The sequence below is a fragment of the Poecilia mexicana genome, unplaced genomic scaffold (genome assembly GCF_051168715.1).
Source record: "Poecilia mexicana isolate PSO_F unplaced genomic scaffold, ASM5116871v1 scaffold_9, whole genome shotgun sequence".
NCBI classification, from domain to species: Eukaryota; Metazoa; Chordata; class Actinopteri; order Cyprinodontiformes; family Poeciliidae; genus Poecilia; species Poecilia mexicana.
The window spans coordinates 33,703,581-33,722,228 of record NW_028263378.1 but is presented as its reverse complement, the minus strand read 5'-3'; the positions used below and the strand labels follow the sequence as shown (position 1 = coordinate 33,722,228).

Genomic DNA, 18,648 nt, shown 5'->3' with positions numbered 1-18,648 from the left:
GGGTCGAAGGAGATCGGCGGCAATAACGAAACCAAACGCTGTTTCTGCTAGAATTAAATGTGCTCGATTTATTTCCCCACAGAATACAGCGAAATAACATGCATCAAACACTGTTACTGCTAGAACAAATATGCTCGATTTATTCCCCACAGAATACAGTACAAAACACTCTATGACTAAACACGTGATGCTCGATTCATTCAAGTTACCAGCGCTTACCTCGTGAAACGTGGCCGGAGAGCCTTCGGCCTAGAGATAGAGCAGTAGCATCAACGTAGCTGGGCATTCGAACGCGATCCACAGCAGACTCTGACTAAAACCGCGGGCTTTTTCGTATTTTATCTCTTAAACAAAAGAATGTTCACGTGCAAAGGGGGAGTGGCCATCTCCATCTTGCAGGCGAGCCATCCAATCAGAGGTAGCCGCTCTCCGACCATGAGCCAATCATGGGCTGAGAGCGTGAACCAGCAGACCAATCAGAGCCCAACCCAAGTCAACCAGAGCCAAGCACGCCCTGTTCACGTGCTCTGCACGAACATGCAGCATGTTCAATTTGCATAATACATTGATTACAAATAAAGATCAAATTATAAGGAACAATACCCTGAGCAGTTTTAAATGAATGATTATCAAAGAACATAAAAGACAATAAAAAGATAAAAATACAAACTACCAGATCACAAAGTTATCAGTAAGGAGAGAGAGAGAGCAGGATGAGCTGCTCCTCCTTCAGCTGTCAGAGATGCGCTCTGACAGCTGAACAGTTATTATCATAACCATTATAAAAATAGTTATATGTTTTATTTAAAAGGTGCTTGCTGTCAGGGCACATAAAAAAAGATAAAAAATTTAAGAAAAAATTCCAAATAGAAACAAAGAAAGAGATCCAAGTACAAATTCTTATTTGAACAGCAGAGCGTTCAGCCGAGATTTAAGCAAATATAGTTTCCAGAGACTCCTTTGCAGTAAGTGGGAAATGTGGAAGTTTATTCTAAATACAGAGATTATATGTATAAGTTCCACACTTACATAGCGGACAAGCTTTCTATTCAGAAAGCTCACATCGCCAAAGCACACAGACCAATTCGTTATTACTTTGTGTGACAAAAACTGAGATAAATGGCTATTTATATTAGAGTGAGGTTTACACATCCTTTAATTTTTGTTCATTTATTTTGTGTGTGTGGAGTGAGGTTTCAGTGTATTTAAGTGAGTTTTGGTGCTTTGTAATTTGTCATTTTCCACAAAGAAAGTTTGCATGGCTGCTGCACATTTTCATGGCAGGTAAAATGTTGTGCTGCTGGAGCTGACAGTCCCATAGGAATATCACTTGGAAGAAGTCTTCAAGAGAAAGCTCTCTAAGTATGCAGGGTTGGTCAGTCACTGTAACGGGGCAGGTTGGAGAGCGAGGTCCTTCACCACTTGAGTTTAGTTGCAAAGGTTTTGCAGCCCACTCTTTCACTGGAGCTTCAAGTAGTCTTGGCATCAAGGAAGAACCCAGAAGGAGAGCCATCCTTAGCACCAATGAAACATCAGAGAGGGCTTCAAGATGGTTGTGGCTTAAGAGAGATCAGATCAGTAGAGTGAATGTAGCTAGTTAGCCATCTTGAAACAAGCTGGGGACTGATCATCCCTGGAAGTGATAGTGTGATGTTGAAAGACCCAAAACACCCAGTGATTCCAGGAACATACCATACCATACCAACATTATTTCTAAAGCACTTTAAAACAACCACAGCTGATACTTACAGTTTAAAAACAAACACAATTTAAAACTAGATCCCACTGGAGTTGAAAGCCAAGTAAAATAGATGGGTTTTAAGACGAGCTTTAAAAGTGGACAGTGAAGGGGTCTCTCTAACCTGCAAAGGCAAGTCGTTCCATAACTTAGGACCCATGACAGAGAAAGCCCTGTCCCCTCTGAGCTTCCTTCTTGATCTCAGTACCTCCAAGAGCAGCTGATCTGCGGACCTGAGAGACCGATAGGGTATGTAGGGGTGAAGAAGCTCAGAGAGGTAAGCCGGGGCAAGATTATGCAGTGATTTAAAAACAAACATAAGAATTTAAAAAAAATGATCACTGATCACTTAAAACATCACTAATAATGTGTCTAGATGCATCAGTGGATGTATTCACACATTCACATCATTCAGAAAATTAATTCATTATTCACATTCAGAAAATCTAAGTGTCTTCCTTCTAAAAATGAGAATGCAAATTCTTCATGTTTTTCTCATCCTAATCAACTTATTGCTATCTAAAGATAACATATATAAACTTGCTTCTGTGGTGAAGAAAATGTAAGTGCCAGTGAATGTAACTCAGGCTCATGGGTCACTAAAGTGATACATAAAAAATGGATTTCTTCTGTTTTTCTCACTTTTATTTTGGGTTTTGTCCCCAGGTAGAGCTGGAGCTGAGAGCCCAAGTCAGGCGCTTTATAGAACTGACAGGTCACCTGCCTCATCACATGGATGGACACCAGCATGTTCATGTTCTGCCAGGTATTGCATAATGGTTAGCACCTCAGGTTTTTATGTGCGAACTAATCTAAATGGCATTGCAATAAAATACCAACTACTTCTGAGAGGATGTAAATAGATGGCTTATTGTCCAATGTGGGAAATTTGTCATGGTGAGTGACAATGTCCACTATGTAAGTGGACATTATCATTTACATTGATAATTTTGGACTGTGTGTAACCACTTCTGAAAGTGACTACACAATTGGATTTATTTGGAGTAAACAGGATTATTTGATTTTATTTGGATGATTTGGGTTCTTGGAGATTTTGTAAAGTGCTTTGGGCTGCTACTTGTAATTAGGAGCCACAAAAATAATTTGAAATTAACTTAATGGCAAGAGGATTTAATTCTGTTCTACTGTTTATACTGTCCAGATGTTCGTGAAGTGTTTGCACAGGTCCTCTCTGACGTAAGGATTCCATTCACTCGTGTTCCAATAGAGCCAGGTTTGCACAACTGTCCGTGGGTGCCAGCACACCTCCACACTTTTTACATGGAAGTGGAAAAGGATGCCCTGGACTCAATCCCTGTCTTCAAACACTATGGAATCAGGTATATTTGTGTGTTTATGAGCCAGAGATTCAAAGATAAAGCATCTTCTGGTTTGTTTTTTTTCTATTATTTTTATGTTTTTGCTTTTTGTTTTCAGCTTGGGTTCTCCTTAGTTTCAAAACTCACATGCTTACATTGCTGGAGAGAAAAGATGCTGGAAAAGAGGGGAAAAAGCCATCCAATCTGGCATATGTCAAGAGATGTTATTAACCCCTTAACCCACACCAGAACGCCCTCGTGCCATTTTTCCATTGTATTTTACAGGGGTGAGACTTAAGGGTTTAAATTCTGCCTTATATATAAACCTAGAGCCCCTCCCCCCCTTTTGATTGACACCGTATTCGACCAATAATGTTATGAAATGGCTTTTTCTAAGCCAATAATATCCAGGGAGCGCCTTGAGCTCATTTTGACATGCCTGTATTCTTTCTGAAGTATTTCTGACTGGTCAACTCGGAGACTGAATCTAAAGCCACTGTAGCCAACACATGTCCTGTCATAAGAATATAAGGCATTTTGGGGTTTGTTTTGACATGAATCCACCAGCTGCATGTGTAACCATGCATAATCTGTGCGCCTTTGTTGCGTCAAAGTTAGGCTCTGTGCGCCATCATATGCCCTAATGCGTAACGGTGTTTACAGGACTTTTTCTCACCAACGGAGAGACACGTTGTCAGAAAACTGGATGTATTTCTTCAGCAGAACTTCACAGCTCACCGGAGTGGATGATTATGGCCGTAAGAGTGCTGACAAGTTTTGGATTTGAGAATACCGGAAACTTTCAGTTATTTGCTGCTATAGTCAGAGCGAGGTGGGTAGAGCGAGAATGGGGGGCCGAGGGAATGGTGGCATGGGAGGAACATGGGGTGACACTGGCAGGGTTAGCGTACCATTAGAAGGGTGGGGGTTGGACTTCCGATTTGGCAATGTAGAAGAAGGAAGCAGGGTGAAGGAGTTCCCAGCCAACTTTCTTTAAATTACTTTAAAACCGGAGGTATACACTTCTGTCAAGCACTGGACTGACAGAAGCACTGTTTCTGAACCCTTGCGACATTATCATGGCCAGTGATAATCCTAAACAACAAAAGCTTTCTACTTCAACCAGGCGAACGAATAGCCTAGCTAGCAAGGTAGCCTCAATGGCCACGGCTTCCTCCGACTCTGAACCACCTGGCGAAAATAAATGCGGAGATCCTGTTTCCATGTCCCAACTGATCACAGAACTATCTAAGCAGCGGAACAACTTTAAAGACGATGTGGCCACATTGATTCAAGAGTCGATTCGCCCTCTACAAGCGTCGGTGGACGGACTGTGGGACGAAGTTGGCTCTTTTTAGGGCTGCCTTGTAGCAGCAGAAAGCCTGGCAGGCGATAACTTTCAACGCATATGCGAAGCTGAAGCTGCCATTAAGACTCTCCAAGCCCAAAACGCAACCTTGCTGGAACGCCTGGAAAATCAATCTCGCAGATCCAATCTACGTATACTTAGGATACCTGAAGGCAGTGAAGATGGCCAGGATCCAACTAAGGTCATCTCCAAGTTGCTAAAGTATGCTATGGGGGACAACATATTTCCTTCTTCCCTGGAATTGGAGCTGGACCCAAGCCCGCAGCAGGATGACCACCGCGGTCCATATATATCAGTGAATGTCTCAGAATGTCCGGTTGGTTCTCCATTACCATTTTGTCTGTCTGGATCTGGAAGTCCCACAGGATCTTAGCTCGGTCATTCTCCACCACCTTTGGGGGTGTTCCCGACTTTGATCTCAGAGCTTCCAGTCCATATTCTGCACAGATGTTCCTGTACACTATGCCCACCACTTGGTTATGTCGTTCCATGTACGCTTTCCCTGCCAGCATCTTGCACCCTGCCGTTATGTCCTTTACTGTCTCAGGAGCCTCCTTGCACAACCTGCACCTTGGGTCTTGTCTGGTGTGGTAGGTCTGACCCTCTATTGCTCTGGTGTTTAGGGTCTGTTCCTGTGCAGTCAGGATGAGGGCCTCTGTGCTGTCCTTGAGTCCAGCTTTTCCCAGCCATTGGTAGGATTTCCTGATATCAGCCACTTCAGTTATTTGTCAGTGGTACATCCCATGTAGGGGCTTGTCTTCCCATGATGGTACCTCCAGCACCTCATCCTCTGTTCACCATTGTCTGAGACATTCGCTGAGCACATCGTCTGTTGAGGCTTTGTCCTTGATGTATTTATGGATCTTGGATGTTTCATCCTGGACAGTGGCTCTCACACTTACTAGTCCTCTGCCTCCTTCCTTACAGCTCGTGTACAGTCTCAGAGTGCTGGATTTGGGGTGGAACCCTCCATGGATGGTTAGTAGTTTCTGGGTCTTAACATCCGTGGTCTTTATCTCTTCCATTGGCCAGCTAATTATTCCGGCAGGGTATCTGATTACTGGTAAGGCATAGCTGTTTACTGCACAGATCTTGTTCTTGCCATTGAGCTGGCTTCTCAGGACTTGCCTTATTCGTTGGAGGTATTTGGCTGTGGCTCCTTTCCTTGTGACCTCATCGAGGTTGCCATTTGCTTGTGGTATTCCCAAGTACTTGTAACTGTGCTCTATGTCTGCTATTGTTCCTTCTGGGAGTGAGACCCCTTCTGTGCGGACGACCTTCCCTCTCTTTGTAACCATCCGACCACACTTCTCTAGTCCGAATGACATCCCAATGTCAGTGCTGTAGATCCTGGTGGTGTGGATCAGTGAGTCGATGTCTCGCTCGCTCTTGGCGTACAGCTTGATGTCATCCATGTAGAGGAGGTGACTGATTGTGGCCCCATTCTTGAGTCGGTATCTGTAGCCAGTCTTGTTGATGATTTGGCTGAGGGGGTTCAGATGCAGAACAGCAGTGGGGACAGAGCATCTCCTTGGTATATGCCACATTTGATGGACACTTAGTCATAGGCTTTCTTGTAATCAATCCAAGACGGTTGGTGTGTCGGGTTTTGCAGTCTTGGGCGACTGTGTGGTCTACAAGTGTTTGGCTCCTCTGCTATTTATGCCGATGCCCTTCTGTGCTGTGCTCATGTATTTATCCATGTGCCCGCTTATCTTAGCTGCTATGATGCCTGACACGAGCTTCCATGTTGTAGAGAGACAGGTTATTGGCCGATAGTTGGATGGGACTGAACCCTTTGAGGGATCCTTCTGGATCAGGATTGTGCGCCCTTCAGTTCACCATTCAGGGTGAGTCCCATTTTGTAGCAGTTGGTTCATTTGAGCTGCCAGTCACTCATGGAGGGCAGTGAGTTTCTTCAGCCAGTAGGCATGGATCATGTCAGTCCTGGTGCTGTCCAGTTTTTCATACCTGAGACTCTTTATTGGACATCTGCCACAGTGATGGTTACCGGTGCTTGTTCAGGGAGGTTGCTGTGGTCCTCTCATAGAGAGGTTAGCCACTGTGCATTGCTGTTGTGGGATGCCTCCCTTTCCCATATGCCTTTCCAGTATTATATATATATATACATATATATATATATAAGTGACGTGCGGTGAGGTTCATTGCTGGTGAGGCACTGACTTATGACTTAGACACCATGCATGTTATTGGACGTACGGAAATTTCACGCAGGCATACAACGCTGGAGGGCAAAAAGACTAACCTTTTACATGTCATCCATAGCCGCGTTAACTCAGTGAAACTTAGAAATGTAGGTATAGATTTCGTGCTATGATCCACAGCAAAGTGATCTGTATTCGCCAAGCTACGCAGACTCGTTGCCATAGCAACTGACAACAATGCCACTTCATGTTTTAGGATTTAACACCAAAAAGATTCAAGAATTTTCCACACAGAACATTCAGTCTGTTGTTGTAGTACGTTTTAGGCTTAATGTTTAATTAATAAATAATTGCTGTGGTAGATTAGCTACCACTTCTACTTTACTGAATTATTTAGACATACAAACTGCCCACAAAACGCACATTTCATTTAAAAAAAACCCATCTTATTGCTGTCTTACCTTTATCTATCAATGAAATCCATGCACCGCTAATTCTGCACAAAAATAAAAATATAATATAATATCCGTTCATCCAAAGCCAAGTCTATTCTCAGCATGTCTTTTCTACTCCGTTTGAGAATCATCAAACTGTCTCGAAGCAAAACTTTCAGCTCCGGTGTTGGTCTTCCTTTAGTTATCTCCTGCTTCAATTGAAAATCCACTTTAGAAAACTGTTTAAGTGTAGAAATGAAGTCTTTCATGTTGACGTCGGAAGAGAGGAGAAAACAAATATATCGCTGTATTTTACTTATTTACTGTATGGGTAGCTCCATGGCTATCTCATTGTGTCTTACTCTACAGTTGTCCAGTCACAATATCTGGGATCATGAGCGCCCCCTGCCATGAGGCAAGAGAACTGCCTGCCTCACCTCGAGTCTGTTCTCAGCCGTTTCTGATCGCTCCTCCGCACACAAAACACGATACAAACACAGTTGGTGACAAAAAACACTGTACATTATATATATAAGCGAAATTATGGAAAATCAGTCCATATATTAAATGTTTTTAGTCATTTTATTGCCGGTGTACAGACAGGAGGAACATGCTCCCATAGAATGGCAGCCAGTGCAGTTTGCGAGAGGTTGATCAATCCCAGGTGAAGCTCAGCTCGCTGCTGCCTCACCGGCTTCGCTTCTGAGCATTTGAATGGGAAAATGCAAAAATCCAGCGATTTTTAAGAAAAAACTAATCAGAATTGGTTAAGCCAAGTAAAAAATAGATACTTTATAGTACAAACCACAGGGTGAAAATAGCAATATAAATGGCTTTATTAATTATATATTATTTTTCCATGATGACAGATGAGGCTCTGCCTCACCTGCCTCCCCTGACCGCAAGTCACTGATATATATCTGTGTTGTGTGTGTGTGTGTGTGGGAATACTTTCTGAGTGCACTGTATAATATTGTTGAATGCTGTGGGTTGATTTAAATTGATTGCTTTTAGAGCTCTTAGTCCTCCTTTTGTTGTAATATTGCAATACTTTATAATGTTTGCAGGTGGCCAGATGTGTACTTGGGACTCTCCACCATGGGTCAGAACATGTCAGTTTCAAGCTTGCAGAGGGCTCTCAAGCAAGCTTTGGGAACAAGAACTTCTAGCACCATCTCCAGAAGAGCACCTGACCTTCATCAACCAGTCATCACAGCAGAGCTTATGGTTCATCCAGGTTACCCAAGTCATCCTGATGAAGGCGGCTGTGGGGAGGGCCCAGATGACTTCTCCCAGTCTACTGAAAGAGAACATGAGCTGAATATGCTCAGAAGCCCATCTGTCCTGGAGCTTTACTGCCAGGAGGGAGTCCAACTCTGTGGTTTTAGAGACCTTTGACAACTGTTGTCTTGGAATAGTACAGCAGTTTTACACTTGTGGATAAAGTTTATGTTTGTATGTATATATATATATATATATATATTCCCCTTTTACTCTATGATTCATAGAGATTTAAACATGCACTTAATGAAATAGAACATGATTGTGAATCCTTCTCTCAACATGAGCTGGTGGCTGAAGCATGTGGGTGTGGCTGAATAGTGAATTCCAGTCTGTCGCCGTTTGCATATATTTGACTAAATCACACCTGCATCATCTGATTTGCACCAAACTTCATATGATTTACCTTTAACTTCTAATGAGCCCAGTTGCCTTTAATTGTAATTTGACTCCACTGCGCCCCGTAGATTAATCCAACAGCTGTACCTCCTTAATACATCAACCAATCTGCATCAGATTTTTTGTGCATCATCAGTGCTCAACACATTGAGAGTCAAGATATGTGCCTTGACTCACATATCTCAGAGATAGTGTAGTCAGTTGGGGGGACAAAAAATTGTCAAACAACACAGAGTAGTCTATTTTATAAAATATATATTTTTGAATTTAGTGTATCCATCAGTTTCCTTTGTAAGCTTAGTGATTTTCTTAATGATTTTAAAATAGAGGATAAAAACCATAACACTTTGCAATAAAATACAGTCAGAACCACAACCAAGTTTACTTAGTAACAGTAAAAAGAAAAGCAAACAGAAAAAAAGACACCTAGAGAGATCAGACAGCAAGTAAAGCAGAGCAACTGGACCAGCTCTCAGCTGGATTAGCGTGATGATCAGAAAGCTAAATGAATAACCCAAAAAAATAGTGGTGTAAAATGCTGGTTCTGTTCTCGCTGTTGGACCACCGCCATGCGATACTGAGGAATAATATTTCACAGATGTAGCGCTGCTCAATCTCTGCTCAGCAGTGAACTCTCACCGAATGTCTGCTTAAACCTGCAGGATGTAATAAAAAAAAAAGAAAGATTTAATATGCATTAAAACTTTTGCTATGACCTAACATAAGATAGATAATCATTAAAAAAATAATCGATCTCTTCTCCCTCCTCCTAGCATTCTGCAGTGGTTTATGAAGTTGTGACGTCCGCCTCTTTCCACTCTTTATGGATCTCTGCCAGATTCTTGAATCTTCTCGATTTCATAATTTAATCCACAATCATCTCTTTGTCTGGTGCATTTTCTCCTGCCAAATGTTGCCCTTCCACTAGATTTCCATTGATATGCTTGGACACAGCACTCTGTGAACAGCCAGCCTCCTTAGCTATGAACTTTTGTGGCTTACCCATTCTATGGAGGGTATCAAGTCTTTTCCATAATGAACGAAAGTGAGACAATTGAACCAAACTCAAGCAATTTAATGACACCTGGTGGTGCTTTGAGTTTAGTATATAATTAGTGCGTCACTCAATTTGCAACATTCATGTCCTGTAAAATTTGGGCTGATTTCTTCAGAGTATTCAATTTTTTAAAATTCCTGATTTTGTGGACTGAATGAGCTAGAAGCCCAAACAAATACTTGAAATCGTTTAAACTGTGGGCCTGGAATCTATAACCCACAGGTGTCAAACTCCAGTCCTCAATGGCTGGTGTCCTGCAACTTTTAGATGTGCCTCTGCTGCACCAAACCTGAATAGAATATAGGTCATTAGCAAGGAAAACTTATCTACACAAGGAAGAGGTAATTAAGCCATTTCATTCCAGCGTTTTTTTGTACCTGTGGCACATCTAAAAACTGCAGGACAGTGGAGGACTGGAGTTTGTCACCCCTACTGTAAAGTTCATGTCTGTGTTCCCAGTTGGTCGGAGTGTTAGTGGTTAACGAACCAGCGTTAACCTCATCATGCAGGTTCAGCCCGGTGAGGAGATTTTGCGCTCTCCTCGTAGTCACTCATCACTACACTACTATATGATTTTATTATTTTTAGTATTAGTTTTCTAGGTGCACTAAGCATCAAACCATATCAAATGCTTTGTCCACTTAGTCAGCCAGAGTTAATGTGCATGGAGATCTGAGAAACTCGTCCCTTAAAACTCGAGCAACCAAAACATTTTCTGTGACTCTTACTAAAAACTCAACAAACACGAAATTGAAGAGCAATTTAGAGCCAAATTAGCATCATTGAATTAAATCTCCCATTTGTTGCTCATCTCTGCGCAGTGCAGCGGATTTAACTCATCATGCAGGGCCGGTCCAAGGCTGTATGAGTCCTGGAGGAGAATTTGACTTGGGGACCCCTCTAGCTGCTAAAATCGTCAGCACCTCTAACAGCTTCTGTGGTAGATGTAGTGAAATCTGGATGTAGATGTAGCTTAATTGGCCAACCTAAAAACAATCGGTTATAATTGCAGTTTACTAATTTCTATTTGTGAACAAACAGTTCAAACTCAAAGATTAAACTCAGAGCATCAGATTGTAGCTAGTGTAACAAAACAATCTAACTATTAATATTGTTTTTTTAATTTTTACAAAGTAAACTTGCCAGCTCCTTAAAATCTTACATTTAAATGTTAAACAATTTAAAATATTTTAATTTATGTATTCTGAAACAATTAAAATTTAGCAGCATTGATCATCTCAATAAACAAACATTTATTATTATTAACCTTAACCCATAAGTTACATTTATTTATCTGTGGTCTTTGGGAAAATATTAGTGTTTATGGGGCCCTTGAATCCCTGGGGGATCTAATGGAACCACTTACTTAATTTGGATTAAACAGAAGTGCAAATGATTGATATTCATTTTAATTGTGTTTTTTTTTTTTATTTGTTGTTTTTAAGATTCTATAGTTGTGGGTTTAAACAGTGTTTCACTGACGATGTTTTCCCACAGCATATATTTACCCAGTAATATTTTTACATTTCCTGTCTACTTAACATCTTTTAATACAAAAACATGGTGGACCGCCTTGGTGCCCGACCACCAGGCTTAGCAAGTTTTCTGGGGCAAACCCTGTGATATATATGTATTTGTAAACATGTATATATGTATATGCATCAGTGACGTGCAGACAGGGGAGGCAGAGCCTCACCTGTCCTGGAAAAACAATATATAATAAAATATTTTATATTGCTATATTCACCTTGTGGTTTGCACTACAAAGTATTTACTTTTCATTTAGCTTAACCAATTTTGATTATTATTTCTTCAAAATTGCTGAATTTCTGCAATTTCCCATTCAAATGTTGGAAGCGCAGCTGGTGAGGCAGCACTGAGCTGAGCCTCACCGGCAGGATGATCGGTTAAAATCATCTCAAGCAACAATCTTAGATCTCAGAACATTCAAAGATTGTCCTAACAGTAAAATCGGGGCAAAAAATTGAAAATTGTGCCATGTGAACTAGGCTTTAGTGGGCACACCAACATGCAGAAGCCTTGTCTGACGGTTCACCCCCCTCCCACCATCCCCCTGGGCCGCAGTAAAATTGCCAAGGCTTGATCGGTCCGCGGTGATAAAAAGATTGGGGACCAACCTTTTCTTATATATCTATATATATTTATCTATGTCTATACACATGTCGATATATGTATATATATTTTTTTCCATGGTGAAATAATTTATAATAAGATAATTAGGTAACACTTTATTTGAAGGGATGTGTATAAGACTGACATGACACTGTCATAAACATGACATAACATGAACATAAAGAAGTCTTTATGAATGTTTATGACAGTTGTCATGAAGTGTCATTTGGTAAATAATGACACTTTTAATGCAAAGTTGCTCTAAAAGTTGCATTAAAAGTGCCAACTTTGCATGATTTTGTAAATTATGATAATTTAATGCAAAGATAAATTATCATAATTTAACTCATAGCTCTGGCGGCTGCCACCTGGCCCGGGCCCGGATGGGTGCCCATGGTGGCCCGGGTTTGGAGGTGCCAGGGAGGGAGGAATGGTTTCAGGTCACTTTAATTTATGATTATAGACGGAGAAAGTGCGCCATCGCCTGTTCAGAAAGGTTTATGTAACGTTGAAGTTACTGTCCCTCAATGGAATATATAGTAGTCAGTCCCAGTGACTGTTTCACTGACGGTTTAGCCAATGTGCTTCCTGGGTAAAAATCAAATGACAAAGGCAGCCCAAGATCCCCCTCCCCCCTGCTCAACAGTTTCCAACAGCGCAGGTGTTACACGTAAGGGGCCCGGTCATTGGCCCCGCACCCCGGCCTGACCATGACTTGTTCCACTAGTGTATATACATGGATGTATATGTGTTCATATGCCATATGAAGTTTTTTTTGCACTTATGCCGAGTAAACTTGGTGGTGGTGCTGAGGGTTTTTATTGCAAGGTGTTAAGAATTTTCCAACCAGACAGTGTCACTGTATTATACTTTCTCTATTTTAAAATCATTAAGAAAATCATTAAGTTTACAAAAGAAACTAATAAAAACAACAAACTGTGAAGCTAGACGGTTTGTTATACTCATCAGTATATGTAAAAAAGACTGACAAGACATGTTTGATTGTAGCAAGTGATATTTGTCTCAGAAAACACTGACATTTTTCCATCATCTGTTAACAACTTCATCTAATTATTTCCACAGATTGAATCTTTGCCATGTTTTATTGCTTCCCTATTGATTAGCATTCTGCTGGTAAGTCATGCTTAAAATTAACACAGTGTTAAAAAAACCCATAGATTTCTGTCGGTCCTTGACAAAATGACATACTACTCAAAGACATACTAAAGTGTTTTTGTTTGTCCTGTAGTTAGATTCTTTGGAGGTCCAAAACTGACAAAATGTATTATGAGTTTCATAGTACGTAATATTTAATCAATTAGAATGTGTTCCGATGAGTCTTGTATGTTAGATTAACAGTATCTTTTGAAAATGACCTTTAAGCAGGTATTGCACATATTTTTCACTGTTGATGTAATATTCTAATCTTAAATGCCATGATTTCATTAGCTGTAACTAAGAAATAATTAAACCTAAAAACTTTAAAACATCCATGCAATTAATCTATAATGGGTTTTTATTTGTGAACTTTTATAATTAATATTCCAATTAATTTAATATGAATGTAGTTGAAAAACAAACATCAGCATCAGTTTGCCTTGCAAAGTCTGGGCAACTGAGAAACTCCTATTGGTTTATATTGAGAAACTCCTGGTGTACTTATTCTTATTCTGCTTAGCAACCCAGAACAGGATTGTTTAGTTTTATACTTCACTCAACCCAAACCAGGAATTAGAACAAACTTAGAATCCAGAGAAACTATTTTTCTTTTCTATTAGTTTATTCAGAGAAACTCCTACTACTTTATAAATTGCGGAAAGCCTTTGTTTTTCTCTTGCTTTTCTTTTATTTTGTTTGTATTTACTCTAACTCATGTAAAGCAAACGTTGAATTGCCTTGTTGCTGAAAATGTATTATGTAAATAAATTACCTTACTTTACCTCACCATTATCTTCTAAGTTGCTAAGCTTCAGGTCATTGATAAACTGTTTGCTATCTTTGTTGAAGAAGATGGCAAGCCTCATCTTCTTAAGAAGACTTAAAATACCGCTCATCCTCATTTGCATAATGGGGCAGATTATGTAAATGAGGATGGCTTGCCTGCATAAGGAAAAGTAAAAAGAGAAGGTAAAGTATGGAAGCCCATTTCTGCCACTGTGATAAAAAATCTCTTTATAATGACTTGATATGATGACTTAGCTATAATAATATTATAATGAAATAGTAAATATAATGTATCTCATTATAGTGAGATAGTAGCAGGTAAAGCAATTATTTCTTCAAAGAATAATGTGTCTTTACTACACTACTCTTTTGTGTAGTAAACTTCTCACAACATTGAAGCAAAAGCCATGGTTGACAGAAATTTTTGTAATCAGTTAATTTGAACAATGTTTCTAATGAGCACATGAAACTAAATGGTTACGAAAGTCATTTTGTAAGATATTTGCTGTGTAGCTGTGTTTGATGTGCTATATTTGTGTTCATGTTTCTTTCTTGAAGGATAGTAAGGAAATAGATCGAAGGTGTTGTAAAAGTATCATTAGTGTATATTGTGTTCCTAAGATCCATCTGGAATCAGGGGTAGATGGCCAAAAAGCTTAAAAATATCATGGTATTGAAATGTTCCTGCTCAGACGGCAGTCTTTTTGTCTTGAAGAACAAAGAAGCAAATCCTAATTTGGTTCATTCAGTTCAGTTGGAAGAGTTTCTTTGTCCATGAAGAGAAACAGTAGAGTAAGAGAAACAAGAGGGTTGGAAAAATGTTGCCCTGGGCTTTCCCCGAGTGTTACTCTGCTTCCTGCGGTGTTCCATAATCCCTGCCACTGTTGACTGCTGGGCAAATAGGACACCTAAAAAGAAAAAAAAAACAAAACAGGTTTTACTTGTAGATACCATACTCTCCTGATGTAAGAATCTGTTTATTTTATTGAGCTCCAACTTATAATCATTACAGTCAAGATTTTCTATTAAACATCTGTAACTTGGAAACAAAAAAGGCTAATTCACCTTATTTAACTTTACAGCAGTTCTTAGCCCAAGAAAGTGACCTAATGGTTATTTTTAGAACAAGAAATAATATTTATAATGCCTTTTATATCTCAAATTGAAACCTCAAAGATTCATAGCTGATGATGGCAAGCTTCTAGATTGCAGCTACAGCTGCTCTGGGCCGGGCTAACACACAGGTTCCCAAACTGTTGGGTGTACACCCCCTGAGGGGGCACCGTGCCATTGCAGGGGGGCACAGGAAGCAGTATGGATGAATGAAGACAAAAAAAAACAACAACGATGAACCTTGGGGGCGGGGGAGTTTGAGTGGATGGAAGAGTATAACAGGGAGTCTAAGAATTTCCCTAACCCCCCCCAAACGAGTTAACATACATCATTCAACAAGAGAGCCAGAGTCTAACTCTCCCTATTTGTAATCCATAGGGGGGGAGAGAAAATGTTTGGAAACCACTGGGCTAACAGAAGAGAGGCTGTAATTTTATGCCGTCGGCCCTTCTGACCAACAACAGCAGGCAAGGTGCTCAGGGCGAACAGACCAGGGATCGAACAGGCAACTTCTATGCCGTGACGGTGAGACAAGGAATTATTGAGAAGGGATTACTGCCAGGACCAGGTGACCCTGTCCCTGGCACTACAGAGACTTAAATCTCTAATACCTCAAGGGCCTTCACAATCTGTACAGTAGACTTACTTTCAGTAAACAATCTAGCTGTGGAACTGTTCTTTTAACCACTCAGCTTACAGATTTGTGCCATGTGGACTCAAAGGCCCATATGACATCAGATATTTTCCGTGCTCTGATTGGAAGATAAGCGCAACCAACACTGTAGTACTCAAGAACGATCTTGGTCTCGAGACCATTTATTGATGGTCTCGGTCTTGTCTCGGTCTCGGACACTGAGGACTCTGCATTTTATTTCAAGACCAGTCGAGACCGCAACTGTTAAAATATCACTAAACATACAGTACACTATCTAGTTTATTTGTTAACATCATTGATTTCAGTGGATGCAAAACGCACCAATTAAAATTCAAGCAATAACGTATTTCTGTTACTCCCCTCCACTTCCCACCGCTCTGAGACATGCGCAGTTGTTTACTCTGAGCGGCAGAAGATCTGTCTAATCGTCAGTAATAGAATATTGCTGCATAAATCATAAGAAATCCGATGGCCACAGCTAACTCAGCAGCGCTTCACTTTCACAGACGGTGGGAACAACGTCTAACTTTTTTTGTCACTTAGAAAAGTAGCTCAAAGAAGGTAAGCTCCGTTAACGTGATGTTAGCAAAGCTAGCTGTATAGAGACACATAAGAATTGTGATGAAAAAAGTTGTCACTCACTGCACTGAATTATTGTGCGGAGGTGTTGACTGACTTGTCGCATATTTGGAACAACGCTGTGTCCAAAAGTCTGCAATATAGTGATGTGACATTCAGGAACAGTACGATTCATCTGCTCGTCTCTTTACTTAGATAGGACTGGAGTCCTGAGAGTCGTTCTATTACCATATTACCATTACCACAGATTACCATACGCTGTCAGAATAGTGAGTACCATACCTGCGCATTAAGAAGTCTGACAGTCAGAGGAGTTGTCAGTTCACCATACACAACAAGTTATGACTAAAATAAGTCATTAAATTGTTTTCCATAACTATATAGATATACATGCGTTGTCGTTTTTTCAAATTGTATTTAAAGCAGGGTCTGGCTGCAGCTGCAGTCAACTACAACACACACCCTGTAAAACTCATTAATCTACTTAACCACTAAGTCAGGATGCCATACAACTGTTAATAAAGTGTATGATGATCTATGTCAGGGGTCCCCAAACTTTTTCCTGCGAGGGCCACATAACTGTTCCCTTTTCTGGTCGGGGGCCGGTCTTAGTCATTCGAGAAAGAAACCTTAGAAAACTTTTGTTGATGACGGGGGGCTGGATTACTGCCGACGACATATTCGTGTTTGTAGATAGATTTTTACCCAGAATGCAAATGGAAAAAAACCGTGAGCGAAACGGTGACTGGTACTGACTAGCATAGACATAATATAAGGGTAGACGCCGCATTGGCTGCTCCGGCGCAGGAAATACGGCGGCCATCTTAGAGCGGTATAAACTCCTACTTTCCTCAATCAAAACAATAGAAGATGCCTCAGCTCTGAGGGATATTATTGTTCGGATCTATGGATTATTGATGTGAGGGCTCCACAGACAGCATTTCACAAGTAAGATGGACATATTATTGTGTATATATTGTGATTAGAATATTACTTTACTGTATTTATGTCCACCGGCGAGATACCAGCTAATATTAGCTGGTATCTCGCCTAGCTGGTATCTGAACCCGGTGTAATACGGGTTCAGCCCCGCTATGAAGACTAACTGAGATTCTGTACATCTAAAAATATTAATTGTTCTCTAACATTGACTTAGATTATATGACACAAGAGCATTAGAAATGAAACAATATAACACATATTATAAAACTTATGTGTTATAACATTCACCGGCAAAGTTTACACAGGTGGTAAAGACTATTATTTATATTCTTTCACTAGTAAGATACATCCCAAATCTTCCGTTTTTGTTTTGAAAGTTTCATAAAGACACGATGTGAGGAAGAAGAGGGAGAAATCTATAAAGAGAGACGAATTCACTGCAGCAGGATGGATCTCATCAGATTTTGGACTTAATCTCAGCTGCTGAATCTCTGAAGCTAGAAGTCGGCAAAAAAAAAAAAAAAAAAAAAAAAAAAATATATATATATATATATATATATATATATATATATATATATATATATATATATATATATATATATATATATATATATATATAATTCAGTATTAATTATTTATTTGTGCCATTATGAATCTTTATTTGTGTTGTATAGTTATTTAAATATGTATTGATATTACTAAATAATTTATTTAATAAATTATGAACGGCTGTGTGCTTTGTAATATGCTCTTTATACATCAATATCAGAATATTCCATTCCTATTCTATTGTTATAGCCACTAAGCATATTTAAATACTTAAATAACTTAAATAACATACTTAAATAATACAATTGTTTATAAATGTTGCTTTGATAGATGTTTGAATATGGTTTCCAGTAACAAAAAAGCGTGTTATGATCGATTAAATGCGCTGATCCGTCACTGTGCCTGTTAAACACATAGTACCGAGTGGAGTGGTATACCGCTCCAAGATGGCCGCCCTAAATCTCGTCAGCGACAATAGGCGACAGCGGGGCATGAGGCGTCTATCCTTATATTATGTCTATGCTGACTAGTATATATTCCATTGAGGGAAACTAAGTTTCATATCTGCTCAAGAGCCCCCCCTGGTGGTTGAAGAAAAATCCACATATATATGAAAAACAACACTGAATGCTCTCTGGTATTGTTCAGGGGGCCGGACCAAATGAGGAGGCGGGCCGGATCCGGTATTGTTCAGGGGGCCGGACCAAATGAGGAGGTGGGCCGTAGTTTGGGGACCCCTGATCTATGTCATAATTCTATGTTGCTAATTAAATAAAATTATATGGTAATGACGTGTCTGACAGATATAGCCATGAGTTTGTTCTGCTTTTAATATTGGTTAAATTTATTAAGTATTTAATATCTAGGTGTTTTTATGTGAATATGGATCTTTCAGATCAATTTGAGAAGTAATTTTGATCATATTTCACATTTTATCATATCATGTAGCATGGGGCGCTGGTCTTGGTCTT

At 39.9% G+C, this 18,648-nt stretch overlaps 2 protein-coding genes across 3 annotated transcripts in view; one reads left to right on the top strand and one right to left on the bottom strand.

The window, feature by feature from the left end:
- The window catches only part of ydjc (YdjC chitooligosaccharide deacetylase homolog), a 34,973-nt gene extending 23,469 nt beyond the window's left edge, over nucleotides 1-11,504 (top strand). Inside the window, exons 4-6 of one of the 2 annotated variants that reach the window (XM_088009183.1) lie at nucleotides 2,405-2,504; nucleotides 2,967-3,078; nucleotides 8,093-11,504. In XM_088009183.1, the coding sequence (XP_087865309.1) occupies nucleotides 2,405-2,504; nucleotides 2,967-3,078; nucleotides 8,093-8,423 (543 nt within the window). In that variant the 3' untranslated portion in view covers nucleotides 8,424-11,504. Of the gene's footprint in view, nucleotides 1-2,404; nucleotides 2,505-2,900; nucleotides 3,079-8,092 lie in introns of both variants that reach the window. The other variant, XM_088009182.1, reaches the window with a different exon arrangement.
- A 3,070-nt stretch (nucleotides 11,505-14,574) lies between these two features.
- Nucleotides 14,575-18,648, bottom strand: part of LOC106908690 (AT-rich interactive domain-containing protein 3A-like) — a 48,882-nt gene continuing 44,808 nt past the window's right edge. Inside the window, exon 6 of the mRNA XM_088008491.1 lies at nucleotides 14,575-14,747. Coding sequence (XP_087864617.1) covers nucleotides 14,590-14,747 — 158 coding nt within the window. The 3' untranslated portion in view covers nucleotides 14,575-14,589. The remainder of the gene's footprint in view (nucleotides 14,748-18,648) is intronic.